Raw genomic sequence first — 18,826 nt, forward strand, 5'->3', positions numbered from 1 at the left:
ATATATATATATATATATATATACTAAAGCAATGAAGATTCAGGATAAATTTTATGTACAACCAAAATAGAATATAAATTATGTCATACTATATATCAGTTATTATGATTGATCATCACTTAATTATTAAAATTTTAGTTTAATATATTTTTTCAATTTGATAAATAGACAAATATGCTCCCTTGTGAGTTGTGACGCTAGTGAATGAAACAGTTTAAAGTCACATACAATGGTTAATGTTTGTAACATACAAAAGTCATTAGAAGCATAAGCTTCCACCTTTTGTATTTTACTGTATCTTAAATAAAAAGTAATATTTTATATTATTTGATTAGATATGAGTGATTTGAATTTTTGAATGGTGTTTTATTCCATGTTATAAACCAATTAAAATGTAATATTTTATTGTTTTGATTTTAAAAAAAAATTTATTTATCTGACTAAATGTAATAAACTTGAGATAGAAAATGAGATACAGTTAGAGACAGATGATATTATAGTATGGAGGATACCCTTTATATATTTCACCTCTCCCAACACAATTATCACCTTGTCCCCCTCTTTTTCTTGGTGTTGCAACTTGCAACCTTCAATCACAATTTTCCTCTCCACTCTAACTCATTTTCAACCCCATCTCTCTCTCTCTCTCTCACTCTACTACTTCTCTATTCCTAACACAGCATGAAACAACAAAAACAAAACCTCACCCTCCAAAAAAGGACTAACACAACCACCACAAGAAGTAGTAGAAGAATCACTCCTTCAAACCATCATACCTCTGATTTTGATGATGTCTCAAACAAACTCCTCATACGCCAATCCTCCACATCATCTATCCCTTCCTTCCACAACCATGTTGTTCACGCTGTTGCAGACCGCAATTTAAAACACTGTACCAGACCTGCATCCTCAAACAAACTCTCATATGTTATACGTTCGTTTCTTAAACTCTTTACCTTCCCAATCATTATCCCTAGTTGGCTCACCATCTCTTCCCATCTTTCTATAACCTCTTCCGTGCCCCGAAAAGTCACCGGAACCCTCTTCGGCAACCGCCACGGCCATATCTCTTTCGCAGTGCAACTCGAGCCTCGATCCGAGCCAATCCTCCTCCTCCAACTAGCCATGACCACCTTCTCCCTCGTCAAGGAGATGTCCTCCGGTCTTGTCCGCATTACACTCGAGTGTGAGAAGTCTCCGGCCACCGTTAAAAGCGGCGGACGGGAGAGAATGCTCTTCCATGAGCCAACATGGACCATGTACTGCAACGGGAAGAAGTGTGGTTATGCCGTGTCACGCACTTGTGGGGACCTTGATTGGCATGTGCTGAGAACCGTGCAGAGCGTGTCTGTCGGTGCCGGAGTGATTCCGTTGTTGGAGGAGAATGGCGGCGGCAGCGGTGAGTCAGAGGGCGAGTTAACGTATATGAGAGCAAGGTTTGAACGAGTCATTGGAAGCCGTAACTCGGAGTCGTTTTATATGTTGAACCCTGATGGTAATGGAGGACCTGAACTTAGTATTTTTCTATTGAGAATATGATAAAAATGGATATTAATTATAAGAAAAAAAATTGTCAATTTTTTCAATTTAAAATATGATCACAAAAAATGTCAAAAGTCTATTGGTTGTAATAGATTTAAGAAAACAGGAAATTTTAAGATGTATGTAAAATAGAGTTTTAAATTGTGATTGAGGTTGTTTGTATTTACATAAGTAGTAGAAAATAGTTGTGGCCGAAATTTTAGTTCTAAAAAAGTGATGTAAAATTGTAATTTGGTTATAATATTTTTGTAGTATGTAATGTTTTGCCCTAAATTGCAATTATGGAAGAGTTATGTAATAATGTTATGGTGAATGGATGATTGTTTTGCTGTATTTTTTTTAATGTTGTCCGTATATGTATAACTGTGGTGAACATATGTAATTTATTTTAGATCAGAAATATATATTACTGTTTTCTTTTCTTGTGTTGATGTTATGTCAGTATTTGTGTTTTGCTGTATGGAGATAAGAATATGTTAGATCAGAAACATGTACTATTAACTTAAAAAATTGTTTATAAGATTAAGATTTCCCCCCTTCATGTAGACTATAGTATTTGAAATTTATTTTAAATTGTAATTAATTGCCAACAAGATATTGATCTAGTGATGTAAGATTATGTTAGATCTCAAAATGATTAAAATGTCAATGGTTCGATTTCTAGGAGCGACACTTATTTAGAAAAACAATCACATATCTCAAAAGAAATTAATTTCTTATCTAAAAGATAAGATAATAGACTTGATAGTACCAAAAAAAATTTTGAACAAAGTGGTGAGAATATATTGAGAGGACAAAATTTATAATCCAATATGAACCAACTTATATAAGATTTTGTAGCTTTTAATCAATAAGCTAGGTGCTTATATATGATAAGTTTTTAAGTAAATGTGAATGATTTTGGCAGATCAAATAAGATGTCTTCTATGTAAAAGTTGAATTGTTGGTCAAACAAATTAATTAAATCTATTATATTATAACAAAACAATCATACACAATTTGTTATCCCTTTGTTGGCATGCTTGTGCTCGTGCAGGGAATATAGGCATTTAAAACAGTGTGCAACACTTAATTGCTACAATTGTACAATTGCTATCCAACTAAGAAGAAGATTTCATAGAAAAGTATAAATAATTAAATTAACTCAAGTACGTTTGAAATTATTTTTTTATGGACAAATATTAGTATTTGAAGTAGACTATAATCGAATCTTCAAGCCCTTTTTTTTAATTATTAAACCATCTCATAACTCTATTTTTTATTTATTTATTCATTATGATGAGACTCGAACTCACAATCTTCTACACTTCATTCCTTAGAGTATTTTCCTTAACTAACATACAATCTACGGATTATTTTATTCTGAAATTGAAGACATCAAATGACTTTATTTGGATACCCATTTTTTGACTAAATCCTTACGCGTGTATTCTTACGCATTTATGTTGTCCAGGTCTCACGTAGGACATGATGAAATAATTCTTTTTTTCTTTTACTTTTTCTGAAAAGATATGATGAATAATTCTTATTTAAAATAAGAAAGAGATGAGTCAAGGCAAACAATAACCAGTTTGAAAAGTTAACCAAAAAAAATAAACTTGTGAGATAACTGAATTTTTTTACATTTGTTCCCCTTCAAAATCCAATTTGTAAATAGATCCTACAAGTTAAATTTGAGAAATATTGTGAAAATGATGCGGAAGCATAAAATGAATATTGTGAATTTTCGTTGATCGATTAAAGGATTACAAGTCATGTGTTTATATACACAATACAAAAATAACTTGTGATACAAGTAACAACTTAACAAACTAACTAAGATATTAATCACATGTGTAAAATGTGCAAAATGAGCAAAATGTGTCATAGTAGCTTTGATCTCCAATAAGAAATGAATGAATTAAAAGAGAATGCTCGAGATCATGAAATTTATTGGTGATGTGGCTTTAAAGCCTTCTATTTTTCTTTTTTCTATCTAAAACTCAACTCACAAACACACCATTCATGTCTTACTAGTTAACTTGATGGGAATAAAGAGAAATTAAATACTTAAAAATTAATTCACAAATATATTTTATACATTTTAACATTTCATTTCTCTGCATAAACCAACTCACACTCAAAAGTTAATGTACTTTTTAACTATTATCTTCTAAAGTATGGATCCACGTGAGAAGAAGTGTCGTAAAAAATAAAAACCATAGGAAAAGCGACACTTTTACTTTTTATTTTTTATTTATATAATTATATGATAATTTTACCATATGATCAAAAGTTAAAATAAGTACTTCCATCCAAATATAGGAAGGATCCAAATATAGGAAGGGTCATTCTCTATCTCGACATACAATAAGTACTTCCACCCATTAGTTACGTAAAACTCTAAAATTCAAAGTTGGTAGTATTTATTTGGAACTACAGTCCATTTTTATTGTGACCAATTATTGATATATATCTTTTTGAATATTTTTTATGTACTAAATTTTTCTTATATATATAAAGGGTATCCCAAACTAATTATGGAACACTTATACTTTAATAGTATCAGACTAGGTTAGTAAACATGAAGAGAGTGATACCTAAGATAAGCACTTAACCAACTTCCTCCATATATGTATAGTAAGCTTCAATTTTTGAAAATTATCCCATATACACTTAAACCGGTGACAGATTTAAAAGTTTTAAGTTGTAGGCATGAGATATAAATAAATTTATAGCACGATTTTTTTAACAATTTTTCTATAAGCATATTAATCACTAATAAGTTAAGGATTGTTCAATAATTAAAAATATAAATCATATACAAAATTCATAACAATTTCATTATATCATAGTGATTTTTTGTTAGAGTTTTGGAAATGATATAGGTAAAGTGAAATGTCTTTAACTTTTGGGTAACTTTTATAAGTAATTTATTCATACTACTAGCAGCAAAAATCCTACAATTTATGTATGATATTTAAAAAGAGAATATGCATTCACATACCCCATTATAGCCCTCTTGTATCCTTAAGTGTCTTTAAATAAAAATTAGTTGATATGACAAGTTTTGGTTGATATTATTTCATGACTAGTATAATTAGTATATTGTACTGATATATGAACTAGTTTATAAGTTGGATCGGCCATACGGTTTTAATAACACTCTTTAAGTGCATTTATAACCCTACCTAATTATTACTCATTAACTTGAGGTTAGAGTGTCTTCCTAGGTTCCTTCCTAATGCTATCTTTGGTTGATTGAAGAAAATGGAAGGAAAGAAGATACAAAGAAAGAGTTTGAGTAGAGATAAAGTGATGAAAAGGGAGTAGATTTTAAAAGTTGTTTGATTGAAGAGAAAAAGAAAAGAAAAAAGATAGAAAGAAATATGATATTTATTGTATGGACAATAACACCTATATTCTATTATGTTTTTCTATTGCGGTAGGATTGTTATTACTTTATAAAAGTAATGGTATAATTGTAATTAAAAATCTGAATTCGCCTTCCCACTTTCTTTGGTGATGGGAAGAGAAGAAAATTAAGATGAGACTCACCATACTTTTCTCTCTCTTCTCTATTTCTCTTGTAAACCGAAGGAAAGAAAAATAGAAATTTTCTCATTATTCTCTCTTCTTATTTTCTTTCTTCTTAAATTCATTCCAACCAAATGAAGGCTAAGTGTTGGAAAATGTCACTTCAAGTAGATGGATCCCAATGGAGTACTAAAGTTACCTACAATATACCCAAGTAACTTTACTCCCACTTCTTTGGCATTGTTAATGGAAGAGGTAAACTCTTGTCCCCATACCCAATTAAAAAGTTGCAAGATTGTGGACATTAGGAGATAAACAAATATCTTTAGAACCATCACCAAGGCAACCTTAGAGATTACCTTCTTCAATATCACACTACAATATCTTGCGGTTCCTTGGAGGATATCTACAATTTACCTAAACAAGAATCATGAAAATATCACTCATACCCACCTGAAAGTTCTACACGATCATCTTTAGGAAAGCCATTAGGGTTATAAAGGAGATATGGCCCTTTAATCCAAGAGAGTCATGCCCATTTATATAAGGATTGTATTTTAAACTTCATTTCACAGTCATAATTACGACTGTAATATTGTAGTTTTAGGAATCTCTATCATGACGTCATAACCATAATTATAGTCATGTTTTCATGTTATTTTCCACAATTGTGGTAAACACAACATAATCACAATCGCAAATGCAATTATTTAAAACACAGATAAGGAGATAATATTTCTTAAACTCAAACCCTTAATATAGCCAACAATTTTTATGGGCTAAGTGCTTGTACCACTACACTAAAGCTTCCTTTTAAGAGAGATTCCCATCGAAATAACCAAGATTTTGACAAGATGAATTGCATATGGAGGAAGCTAGTTGAGCAAGGAAAAATGATAGCCGACCTATAAAGAAAATTATGAAACTGTTTATTCTAGAGGCTCTTAGAATAAATTTTAGGTTATGGGTTCATATAGTCATAAATTGTATAAAAAAGTAATATATTTTTCTTTTAAATATATCTAATTATTAAAGATTAGAGAATAATGTATCTCCTCATGAGATAACTTATTACCTCTAGCCAGTAAAAATGTGACATGTGTGTTATTTTGTTTATTTTTAAAAATATTTTTATAGAAAATGATGAAACATGACACATGTCATGATTTCACTGGCAGGAGGAGATAACTTATCTCCTTATACAAGGAAATACTCCATTCCCAATAAAATAGAAAGATTATAATTTCTAAATTTTGAATACCTTTTACAAGTATTTCATTTATACAGTTATGGGTAAAAATCTAAAATATATGTATAGTAAAAACATATAGTGAAAGTTTGTGGGGGACAAGTATCCAAATTCTCAACTATCTTGTTGTTTAATTTTTTTCATAAGCAAATTGTATTAAAATAACTACAAGGGGTTCTAATCTAATACAAGAAAAGATTACTTAGAGATCTTTTTGGAAGATATAGTTATATAATATTTTGGATCATTACACCAATTAACAAACACTAAAGAAGTTGGACCTATTTTTTGAAAGAATCCAAGTTCAAAATCTTGCTTGGATCAAATCCAATATATGGACATAAGTGACATCCTTGTGAGAAAAGATTAGATGTTTCTCATGATCCAAGTAGACCATACCACAACATCCTCTATAACTTTAGGCCCTTTAGAGTTTGTACCAGTAGCATCATGTATATCCAAAGACTCAATAATTATAGTAGGACTAGGCGCAAAAACTTGAAGCCACAAATAGATACCTTCACAAACAGAAGAAGCAAACTCACAACTAAGAAAAAGATATTCATTCATCATGGGTCTTGACAATGACACACTTTATCTTCAGTCCTAGTGATAATGTGTTATTTGAATAACTCAACCTTTGTTGGAAGTCTTTGTCTTATAAGTTTCTAAACAAACTAACAATTTTTTTAAGGCATGCAATTAATCCAAGATTTTATTAAAACATTACCTATAGGCAAAGGATTTGAATCAATCTGAATAACATAAGTGGGTTTGACAACATAATTCTCATATGCATCTACACCCCACTTCCAAGTATCCACACTATTTCACTTGCAAGAATGATGTTGTAGGAAATCATTCAAGTTTCTAATCCAAATCTTCTTTCTATCAAACAAGTCCCTACGCCACTGTATCTCCCAACCCCACATATCATTAATCCAAGAGCTACAATCAACCACCAACACCCTTCCATTTGTTACAAAGGAAAATCATCTAAGAAAATCCTCCTTCACGCTTTGATTCCCCAACTAGGTATCTAGCCATAATAGAGTTTGAGTTCCATCCCCTATGTCTCTCGAGATGTTCTCATCAAACCAAGTAGCATTGCTCCCAAGGCTAAAACCCACTTTGCAGAGATCTTTCCACCATCTTCTTGCTTAATTGAATGAAGTTCTTGAAGAAGACATGAAACACGAAAATAATCTGCTTTTGAAAACTCATCCTTCAAACCTAGTCACATTTTATATGCACTATCAATGCATATTGGTACTTTGTTTAATTTGTGAAGACAAATATTTTGTAATCTATGAAATCATTATAGTGCTACAACGTTGTCAAACATCAAATTCAGAGTCGAAATGATTAGGGATAGAAATTGAACAATCAATAAATTTAAATTTGTTCTTGGATAATAGAGCTCCTTTCATACTTCTACTCTAAGAGTGATAATGAATGGAGTTTCCAATTCATGATCTCATGACTAGGGACTTGATGAATTCTCCATTAAAGAAAACTATCAAACCTAGACATAAGAGAGTAGGAATCTCATGAAAAGAAAAAAAGGGAAACTCAATTGGAATCTCAAGCAGTTTGTTGAATTCATTTTTATTATTGACCAATGAAGCCAACTTGACTTTTATACAAGTTGAATGTTGCTTGCTTCGGAAGAAATAGCTAATAAATAACTCTCTAACTGTTGTAACTGAAAAACAGTTAACTACAACAAATGAAAGGAAAAGGGAAAACCTGTAAAAGAAGGAATAAATCAACTATCCTATACATTGAACTAATTCTAATTTCTAATCAATTTGAACTAATTCTAATTTCTAATCAATTTGAACTTTGTACTATGATCTCTTACCTTGCTCTAATTATAATCTAGAAAAAGACTTATATAGAGATGTATGTATGTAAAGACAATCAATAAAATCTTGATAACATATTAAAAAATTTATTCATATTTTAGTCCTAAATTATCGCACCAAAAAACATAAATGTATTTGTCTCTGATTAAAGAAAAAGTTAGCTTAAATATAAATTAAGAAAGTAATAATGTATTCATATTTCATCCTTGAGATTATTTAGTGCAAGTGATGTTGGTGTTTTTTGTTCAATCAAGATTAATACATTTTCACTTTCTCATTATCCATCTAAACTCACATAAGCCTTAACCACCTAAAACCAACTACTTCTGAAAGTTAAACTTGAAGTGACCAGATAAGTTAAGAACTAAGGAATGTTTTCCAATTTTAAAAGGTACATTTGGAGTACAAAAATTTCACTGTGATGCCACTTGACTCCCTGAGCCATTGCATGGTTCTATCTTTAATGTTTTCCTATTGCGACCATAATCTGTTGACAACCTGTAACAACATTAAGAAAATTTATAAACACGAATATTGAGTGAGTCTCGGCAAAACAGTAAGATTGTCTGCCTTGTAATATGAAAGTCATGGTCATGAGTTTAGACCCTGAAACAGTTTCTTTACTTGCGAGAGTTAAGTTGTGTATATCTTATCACTTTATCAATCGTAATCATAGTTCAGATAGTTTATATGCAACTCTTATATTTCAATTCCCTCCAATGGATTGTGTTTAGCTACATCACATTACCGATCAAAACTATCACCTCGCTATTTTCTTTCTATTTCTCTCTCTCTTTTTTCTACATGACTAATTAAAATTGGTGTACTACAAACATTATTCTTATACGACAAAAAAGGTGGTTTAGTGGACGAGACTCTCATCTTATTCTAATGAGGATAGATGCATACAATTTTTTACATTTTTAAGTAAAGAGGTTGTTTCTACTAAGTAGAGTCGGTTGAAGCATGAATAACAACAACAATAATCAAGCCTTATTCCTACTAGTTAGAGTCGGCTGAAGCATGAATACCATATGTAAAAATATAATTGCAGTTCAAAGAATAAGTTTCAGTGAAAACACAACAGGTGAAAAGGGAGTTTTGACATACCCTAACTGCAAGGATGCATCTGAAAGCTCATTGTCCTCTGAAGCACAATTGGAAAGGAATTTTGAACAGTTGATGGTATTAGGCCTATCTAAAGAATTAAGCTGAAGGAATTGTGACCTTGTACTATTTTCCATTTCCAAAAGCTGTTTACATAAAGATTATAGATGAGCAAGAGTATAGATTATCATTGGATATGAAAAGCAAATTTGACATGTTTCATAGTTTAAGTCAGATTTTGTTTCTTACTTGTTTGCGAAGAGATTCATTCTCCAGCATGGCCTTTTCTTCCTGAAGATAAATTTGGAAAACTTATTAATTCATAGATTGTATAAAAAAATATACTTTTATAATTTTCCTCACTGATGCAAATTCTACAATCATGAAGGACTGGTTGAAGAATAATGTAATAAAACAAATACAGCACAAAACTGACACAAATGTGCATCACAAAAAGGACATGGAGAGAATGAAAAACTAAATTTTGAAGATTTTATGACATGGATACAGCATGTGTTATAGATGTAGTAGATTAACCTATGAAGATTATTCATAGAATTTTTGGTTTTGGTGGGAATTGGCAGCCCAATGCACGACACAAGGCTCCTACTTGATGGGGCATGAGAGAGTAAATATAAGTAGTCTTATCCTTAAAAGTGGAGACGACGTTTCCAAGATTTAAACTCGTAAACTTTAATTCATAATGCAATAATAATACCATTGTGCCAATGCTCAACTGTAGGAATAAATTTTCCAAAAAATTGCGTCCTCTCTAGATAGTATTTCACTCTATGAAGCAGCCACTCCGGTATAGACACGAGAATGTCAAAGACACTCTACAATATTCTAAATATAGGCCTTACCCTTGGTCACTCATGTCATCAAGTAATTCAAACTCATCTCCTGCCATGTGGTGCCATCTTTTTATGGATAAAGGGTATGTACTTCAATCCTTTTCACAACAAGATGGACATGGTTTCCCAAGTATCTTAAGGGCAACCTTTTGAAGTATAAGAACATAGCACCATGAACAAGTGACTAATTTTTTGTATCCATCTTAGCTTTGTAACTTCAAAGAAAAAATTAGAGAAGTGTTCAGAAAAGTGTTTAAGTCAATTTGGGGGTCCATACTTTATAGATTTTGCTAAGTGGATCATGTGCATTTCTAAATCCTTTTTGGTTAGACAGTTTATGCCACTACTATATCATGAAATAGATTTGATACCATAACTATCTGTGTTTTGTATCTATTCTTTTTTCACTCCTATTTTTTGTTTACAAAATGGAAATAAGATAAAAATTGCAAGTGCAGAGTACCTGTAATCTAGACCTCCTAAGCTGTTCTAGAAGTACTTGTTCCTGCAAATAGTGAGTGAAAGAGGTTCATGATAGCATATCAACACAATACTAGCAAGTCTTGAACATAAGAAGCGATTGAATTTGGTAGCTGATTCATATCAGTACACGAGACTCCCATTTAGTGAGGTTTAGGGAGGTTAGATGTACATAGTTTTACTCTCGCAAATGAAAAGACTGATCATATGTGAGACATAAAAAAGATAAGCCAATGTACTATCTAATATAAACTGAGTGCATTGGAATTCCCAAGTTCTAAGTTCTAACTATTACCAACTCTTTCCAGTATACATTATAAAAAATGCATCATATTGGCCAATTGTATTTTGAGGGATCAAACTCTTCATATGTAGTTTCTCCAATTAATAAGAGCTTCATCAAGTCAAGTTATTTTTTCAACAGAGTTAATATTGGGAGGTAAGTCACACAATGTCTGTCTCATTTTCTTGGGCATAGCTTAAATAACTGTTGGACTACTCTTCTCATTGCCAATTGGTTTTGAGATGGAAACTTAACATGGTATCAGAGTCAGAGCTCAACTTCTTTCCGATTGTCATGAGCCAAAAGATACCATTTAGTCATGAGTCAAATGTAACCCTTCACCTAGTGAGGCGGACTTGTGTAGAGGGAGCATGTTGGGAAGTAAATCTCACATCGCCTGCCTCATTCTCTTAGGTATGGTTTAAATACATGTTGGGCTACTCCTTTCATTGCTGGTTTTGAGATGGAACTTTAACAGATAATATCAAAGTACTTAAGTTATGTAACATATGAAGGTATAACAGGATGTCAAGATCAGAACAGAGAAAATTTAAAAATGGCATATCAAAATAATAAAATAAATTACACCACTGTTGATCTTTGTTAGTCTTACCTTCTTGTCTTTAACAGCTAGTATCCCTTCATTCAGTTGATTTTCTAGGTGTTGTAATTCTTTAAGACTTAATCCATCAAGTTCCTTACCTATCATCCTTCTGTACAAAAAAAAACACAGAACCAAACTTTGATAACAAATAAACACAAATAAAATTATAAAACATGTAAAAAACTCTTAAAGCAGTTATTCTTTTAGGCCATACATTAAGGTGGTTCACTAATACAATAGTACTTGTTTCTGCTATGTAAAATAGCAATTACTGACATAAAAGTCCTAAGAAATGTAACATGGTCAGCATTGCTTACAAGTATGCGGAACGAAGCTTTGTTATTTCATCCTTCAGAAGGTTTGAATCAGACTCTATAACCTGTATAAAATTAAAATGTAAGTATATAAATTAATTTGCACTTCAAAGTAAAGATAGGAAAAAACTTGAAAAGGTGTTGAGGGAGGGGGGAAATTAAAAGAAAGGGCAATGCGTTAGGGTCCGTTTGTAAGTTAGGTTTTCGAGGGGTGGAAGGAAAATGGAAGGCTTTAGAGTTATCTTGCGAGCGTATTTCATTGCTCTGAAGTCTTCCTTTATTTGTCTTCCCTCCAAAATTCAACTCGCAAACTGACCTTAAGATATTAGAGGGCCGGTGAAATCAAATACCATTGTTGGGGGCTCATCACTAGATTGTTCTCCACATTCTAAATCCAGGCCTCTGCTGTACCTTGAAAGGGTATGCTCCATGCTTCATGAATGAAATTAAATTTATATGATCAGAACAAAATAAATCAGTCGCAGAAACAGTGTCAATAGTTATAAGAGGAAGAGTAGAAGCACAAAATAAGCATATAAAAATGAGCTTTGACTTGCAAGTTAAATGCAAATTGTGGGGCAATATTACAGTTTTGGTAGTCTTGATGATTGCATCCACCACAACCATAATTGCAGGTACAGCCGCATTTTCTTACTATTATTAACATAACTGCGATCTAAAACTATGGATGGAATCAAATCTTCTGGTGGCAAATTTGTGGACCACATCAGCTAAGACCAAGGTTTTAAACATGAGTATGCGACCATTACCGAAACTGTATCGTGACTGCAATTGTGGTTGCTTCAACCGCAAATATCTATAATTGTATGAAGCATCAAGCTTTTCGAAATCACTATTGAAACAATTATTTAAAACTTTGTCTGAGAACCACAAAACCACAACCATATTAACACCAACAATACATTTCTCTATGCACACCACGGCTCTTTTTTGTCACAAAATATAATTAACCCAAGTTTCACTCTCTAGAACGTAAACCCTACATAAATCTCAATTCAAGCATGCCCAATTCAAAACTTTCTTGCATGCAAATAATAAATAGAAAGATCAAATACCCAGAAAACATAAAATCTATTTATCTATAATGTGCAAAAAATATAAACATCTCAGTTGCGGTCACCACCACAATTGCGAAAAAATGTGGCCACACCCAACATTACGGCCATAATTGTCATTGTGAAGTACAATTTAAAACACAGAAAATTTGAAAACTATTAAAAAAGGGTCACCTTGAATTTGAAAACTCATAAAGTTTCCCAGTGCTAGAAAATATTATGACAGCAACCTCAGCATCACACAAAACAGATAACTCCCTTGCTTTTTTCATCAACCCATTACGCCTTTTTGAGAATGTTACTTGTCTACTATTCAAATTCTCAATCTTTTTTATCTCAATTTTCCCTCTCCCCATATTTTTCTTCTTCTTCTTATTCCCTCCTTCCTCTCTCAAATTTGCTTCCTTTTCTACTGAACCCAACAACAACATTAAGAACAGAGGGGAAAGAAGAACAAGGAAAAAGGGGTACCTCAAAAAGGTTGTATATATTTATATGGAACACAAAAAAAGAAGTATTTTGTTGTTGGAAATGGGTTGAGATATTTGAAGAGATCACTAAGGATAGAAAGAATAACCAAAATTAGGAATAAAGAGGGAAAGGTAAGAGGCAAATTACTATGTGTGGTAATGAACTTAATATGGGATTTGATTTACTTGGGGAGTAGGTAATCGACACTTTAGGAACATTTCTGCTTCGACTACCAATTATTAATTAATTAATTGAGAGAAAAAATGTATCCACCATCCCACTATGTATGCTCACTTAATTTGGTTAAACCATGATTGGACTTAAATAAGTTTGAGTCTCATCGAGTCTGGACTGGGTTTGGGTTCAAAAATTAGATTCATATGGTATGGTTCGGCTCGACCCGTTCCATGATCACTTACTTATCATGTTTGTATGTATCTCTATTCAATTGTCTATAAAATAATGACATCTATTTGGTCAAAAATATCATTGCTATCTAATTTTTCATCATATATACATGATTAACAATATGTATGTATATATATAATATGTATATATTATTTCATATGTCAAACTAAATTATATATCCATAATAATAATTAAAATATTACGAAGACTTTATCTAAAATAGGTATATGATATATTTAATCGGGTCTAGGATCAAATTTGAGTTCAAAAGTTGTCCCATTCAATATTTGGGGTTGTGTTAGCTTCTAGTCCGGGTTTAAAAAATGACCCTACCGACATATAGGGTCTGATAAGGAATAAACCTTACCTGACTCAACCCGTCTCATGCTCACCTTTACTTACTACATCATATGTCATTCATATTTAATTATTATTTATTATTTCAAAAAGTATAATTCAAATGAATGGGAGATGATATAGTCACGGTATATAAATTTTTATACTGAAAATTCATAAATTTTTCACTTATATATGTATGAGGAGGGATTTGTTTACCTTCAAGTTATGTTACACTAATTACCCTCAATCTTATTTATTTATTTTCTTAAATCCAACGAACCAAATGAGTTAAAGTTAAAAGTTATTTAAGATTTTTTTTCTCACTCATCATTTATTTCACTCACTTTTATGGTCTGTTGGATTTAAGAAAATGAACGGTTGAGATTGAGTTTAATTAGTGTAACTTAACTTGGGTATAAACAGATCTCTTATATATATATATATATATATATATATAATTGTGACACAACAATAAATTTGAGTCTCATAAACAATTATAGATAATTGGGATTAAAAGTTAATTATTGGTCATATGATAATCTTGTGCACATATCTTTAAATCAAAACCATTTAAATAAAATTCAATAATCCATATTAAATATTCTCCTTTCTTAATATATATATATATATAATACATATGTAAGAGGTATGTGAGGAGTTTAACTTCACCTTATTTGATCAAGACTTATTGAATACTCTCAACATCCCAAAATTATGAAGGTTATGAACATAGATTAACTAATAAATGGGGTAAAATAATATTATTTAATAATCATTGGAACCTAAATTAAAAAATAGAGAAATATGAGATAAAAATGAAGTAATAAATAAAGGTATATTGGGAAGTAGAGTATAAATGTCTATTAAGTTTCTAAAACATTAAAAGATTTAGAATAACATAAAAAACTTCAAATTTCAAAAAATATTAAAGAGATAAAAGTGACACTTCCTTATTCTCTAGCCTTTCATATCCACCCATACATTTTTGTGGGTCATGTTCCTACAAATTCCCTTCGTTTATTATTTTTGGTATTATTAAGGGTATTCTTTATCTTTTTAGATAATAAACTAATCTCTTACAAGGTTTGTGGTTGTTTTTCCTAACTAGTGTTATTTTCAGGAATTGAACCATCGACATTGGGAATATAGTATAACCTTACAACATTATACCAACACCGATTGGTTATTAGTTTTTAAACTGTAATAGTAACATTGATTATTATTGTTATTAAAAGGGATTCATAGCTCCAAATGCATTTAGTTGCAAGGTTTTTATTCCATGCACTATAAATATAACACTTTTTTTTGTCATCCAACCAACAATGTTTTCTTCCCATGTATGTGCCTTTTTGTATTTGGTGATTTTTTCCCCTCAATTGATTCCCTTCACTTTTGGAGCATTTCCACAATTTCTAGTGGATAATCCCACCGTTACACACAGTCATGATATTGTTCAATTCATTTTCCATTACTCTTTTTGGTTTTATTAACATTGTCCATATTAGTGTCTTGCATATATTTTTTTTTCTGGTAGGAGCAACCACGCTGAGGGATTCTCACAAGTTTTTCATTTCAAATAATTAAAAGTTTTGACCTGTAATGGAGTTGAGAGTTTCGTCCGTTACATTTGTGCTTCATCTGCCACTATTGTGCATGGTATCGCAGGAGAATAGGAGATAAAGTGGTGAAGACCAAGGATATTGCTTTCTTAACTTCCTTGGCAAAATTAATTGATTTGTTGGACCTTCAAAACTAAAGGACAAAACAGGCTAGGTTGAAGCTCCCTATGGCCATGTGATTAGGAATGACAACATGATGAATTGGGGTTGGGTTTTTGTTTACCCAACTCCAACCTGACGAGTTGAAAATAATGATATCATCATCGAACTCGTCGGGTTTCGGATAACCCGAACTCGATGGGAACTTTTCTGGAATATATATATATATAGGTTTTATACATGTATTTATGTGTAATTTTTTAATTTCATATATACTAATAGAGTATCAACTATACCAAACTCGAATCCAAAAGTTGAACTCAGTAAAACTTGAACTCAATCTCTATCACATCAGGTTTTCACTGTTAAATTCAAGTTCGGTTCGAATGGGTACCTATGGGATCGGTTTTCATTGTCATTCCTACATGTGATCGGTCACGAGTAGGGTTCGAAATAGGTAGGTTATTTATCAGAGACCTATTATCTAACATATAATAGACAAGGGTTAGGCTTTCTTTTAAAAGCTAATTAAGGTAAATAGACTATACTATAGGTTGTCTAAAAGGATATTAAGTCTAATAGACTGACTCATTTAATTACATTATATATTCATATCTATATTACATTTTTTAGTATAACTAATATTATAAAATATGAAATTTCAGTATAAAAAATATAATTTAATTGATAATATTATATGAGTCTAATTAGAAGCATACATGCTAGCCTATTTAAATAAGTTAGATATAGTCTTAATTTTTCTTAAATAGGTCAGATTGAAACTAATATATTTATATATGCTCGACCTACTTAAGCCAAAGTCTGGTGGAACATGTTGGAACATGGTTTGTTGAAAACTATGAGTGAGAATTTTTGGGTGTGAAATATAAAAAACACACAAGTCCCACATAGAAGAGTTTGAAAAAATAACTCTCAAAGTCACACATGGAAGAGTTTTGAAAAAAATAAAAAATAAGCTCCCAAGTCCCACATTGGAGAAATGAGGAACATGAGAAAAATCTCAGGTTATAAATAGAGGCTTTCTGCCTTCATTTTAACTTGCACCAAGTTGAAGGCGTTTCCTCTTAACTTTTCTTTCTCCCCCCTAATATTTCGCCGACGCATTTCCAGCAAACTTCTCCCCCTTTCTTTCTGTGGCACTTAAGAATTGGCACAGGCAGCCAAAGTGGGATTTCGAGAACTGACACTGGTAGTCAGTATTGTGGGTAAAGAATTGGCACAGGTAGCCATATTGTGGGATTTCAAGAACTAACACTGGTAGTCAGTATTGTGGGAAGAGAATTGGCACGGGTAGCCATATTGTGGGATTTCGAGAATAGCCATATTGTGGTAGGTGTATTCGAGATCGATTCTTACAGTGCAGTAAGAATTTGATAATAGAGATCTAGGCTGTTTTATCCTGGGGATGGCGTGGTTGATAGTTTGCTTGCAAATTTTGGGCAGTGCCACTAAACGTCTTAAAGAGAGCGACCTGGTCGTGACTCAGCCAGTTAGTATTATTTCGTGCCATTTAGAATTGCTGCAAGCTACGGTAGCAACAATTTTAAGATGATTCGACTGCAATGACATTCGTAGATAATATTACTCGACCAAACAGCTATGACTTGAACAAGCCATTTCGGTTTGACGGAACAAATTTCAAACGTTGGCAACATAAGATGGAATTTTTCCTCACTATGAGAAAGGTTGTCCACGTTCTGAAAACCGACATCCTAGTGGTGTCGGATGAGGCTGAAAAAGAAGAAAGGGATAATCTGGCTATTGGAATAGCTCTCTAGAATGAAAGTAATTACTTATGTAAGAATTTCATTCTGAATGGGTTGTCTGATGATCTGTATGATTACTACAGTCCATACAAGTCTGCCAAATTAATTTGGTATGCACTTGGAAAAAAAATATGATACTGAGGAAGGTGGGACTAAGAAATATGTTGTTAGCCGCTACCTCAAGTATCAAATGACTGATGATAAATCAGTAGAGTCTCAGTCCCACGAGATTCAGAAAATTGCTCATGAGATCATTTTTTATGGTATGCCCTTAAATGAGCAATTTCAAGTTGTTGTCATAATTGACAAGCTGCCTCCTAGATCTGGAAAGACTTCAAAAACCTTATGAGGCATAAGACCAAACAAATCTCTTTGGAATCTCTGATCACTTGTCTTCGTATTGAAGTAGAGGCTCGTAAGCAAGATCAGAAAGGTGAGGTGTTGATTGTCTCGAACAATAGCACTAAGAAGAAATTCTCAAGTGCGGGTCTGAAGCCTTCTAGCACTAACTTCAAGAATCAGAACCGCAGTGGGAATAAGGCTAAGAACATTAGTTGAAACAAGAATTGGAACCCCCAAAAGGTCCAATATGCTAAGCCACCCGCTAAGAATGACTCTGGCAACCTGTTCATCTGCTTCAAATGTGGGAAGCCAGGTCATATGGCACGCAAGTGCAGAAATAACCCTATGGATCGTCCTCCGCAGGCCAACATGGTTGATGAACCATTTGTGGCTGTATTATCTGAGGTAACTATGGTTGGAGGAACTGATGGGTGGTGGGTAGATACTGGCACATCCCGCCATGTCTGCTATGACCGTGCTATGTTCAAAACATACACGGATGCTGATGATAAAATGTGTTGTTGGGTGACTCCCACACCAATATTGTTGCTGGAACTGGTGATATGGAGCTGAAATTTACATATGGGAAAACTCTGATAGTTAAAGATGTGATGCACACTCCAGATATGAGGAAGAACCTAGTTTCTAGTTTTCTTCTTAATAAGGCCGGTTTCACCCAGACCATAGGAGCAGACTTGTATACTCTTACTAAGAATGGGGTATTTGTTGGGAAAGGGTACGTCACTGATGGCATGTTTAAATTTAAATGTTGATGTTTCTATTAATAAAATTTCTCATTCTGTTTACATGTTGTGTGATTTTAATATTTGGCATTCTAGACTTTGTCATATTAATAAACGTGCAATTT

The 18,826-nt window shown here is 32.3% G+C and overlaps 2 protein-coding genes and 1 long non-coding RNA gene across 4 annotated transcripts in view; 2 read left to right on the plus strand and 1 right to left on the minus strand.

Annotated features, from left to right (window-relative positions):
- Positions 522–1,551, plus strand: LOC109353685 (protein MIZU-KUSSEI 1). The gene has a single exon (XM_019596036.1). The coding sequence runs from the start codon at positions 682–684 to the stop codon at positions 1,537–1,539; it is 858 nt and encodes a 285-aa protein (XP_019451581.1). The 5' UTR covers positions 522–681; the 3' UTR covers positions 1,540–1,551.
- LOC109353632 (MADS-box transcription factor 23) lies at positions 8,349–13,476 on the minus strand. Of its 2 annotated transcripts, none has more exons than XM_019595966.1 (8): positions 13,068–13,476; positions 12,168–12,249; positions 11,821–11,882; positions 11,513–11,612; positions 10,600–10,641; positions 9,532–9,573; positions 9,286–9,443; positions 8,349–8,673 (listed from the first exon to the last, which is right to left on the minus strand). In XM_019595966.1, exons 1-8 carry the CDS (start codon positions 13,322–13,324, stop codon positions 8,589–8,591), a joined length of 828 nt encoding a protein of 275 aa, XP_019451511.1. In that variant the 5' UTR covers positions 13,325–13,476; the 3' UTR covers positions 8,349–8,588. The 2 variants fall into 2 exon arrangements, with proteins under 2 accessions (XP_019451511.1, XP_019451512.1); XM_019595967.1 differs by having other exon boundaries at positions 9,286–9,428; positions 13,068–13,473.
- LOC109353633 overlaps positions 10,999–18,826 on the plus strand; it is a 19,483-nt gene continuing 11,655 nt past the window's right edge. The window contains exons 1-2 of the long non-coding RNA XR_002108474.1: positions 10,999–11,190; positions 15,880–15,884. This is a non-coding gene — a long non-coding RNA (uncharacterized LOC109353633). The remainder of the gene's footprint in view (positions 11,191–15,879; positions 15,885–18,826) is intronic.

This window comes from Lupinus angustifolius, chromosome LG08 (genome assembly GCF_001865875.1).
Source record: "Lupinus angustifolius cultivar Tanjil chromosome LG08, LupAngTanjil_v1.0, whole genome shotgun sequence".
NCBI lineage: Eukaryota > Viridiplantae > Streptophyta > Magnoliopsida > Fabales > Fabaceae > Lupinus > Lupinus angustifolius.

Excerpts from the sequence above, each read along its gene's own strand:
- LOC109353685 (XM_019596036.1), top strand. The coding sequence starts at position 682 with ATGAAACAACAAAAACAAAACCTCACCCTCCAAAAAAGGACTAACACA.
- LOC109353632 (XM_019595966.1), bottom strand. The coding sequence starts at position 13,324 with ATGTTGTTGTTGGGTTCAGTAGAAAAGGAAGCAAATTTGAGAGAGGAA. Across the intron at positions 9,574-10,599 it reads TTAGGAGGTCTAGATTACAG|GAAGAAAAGGCCATGCTGGA; the intron begins GTACTCTGCACT and ends ATTTATCTTCAG. Across the intron at positions 8,674-9,285 it reads GATGCATCCTTGCAGTTAGG|GTTGTCAACAGATTATGGTC; the intron begins GTATGTCAAAAC and ends ATGTTGTTACAG.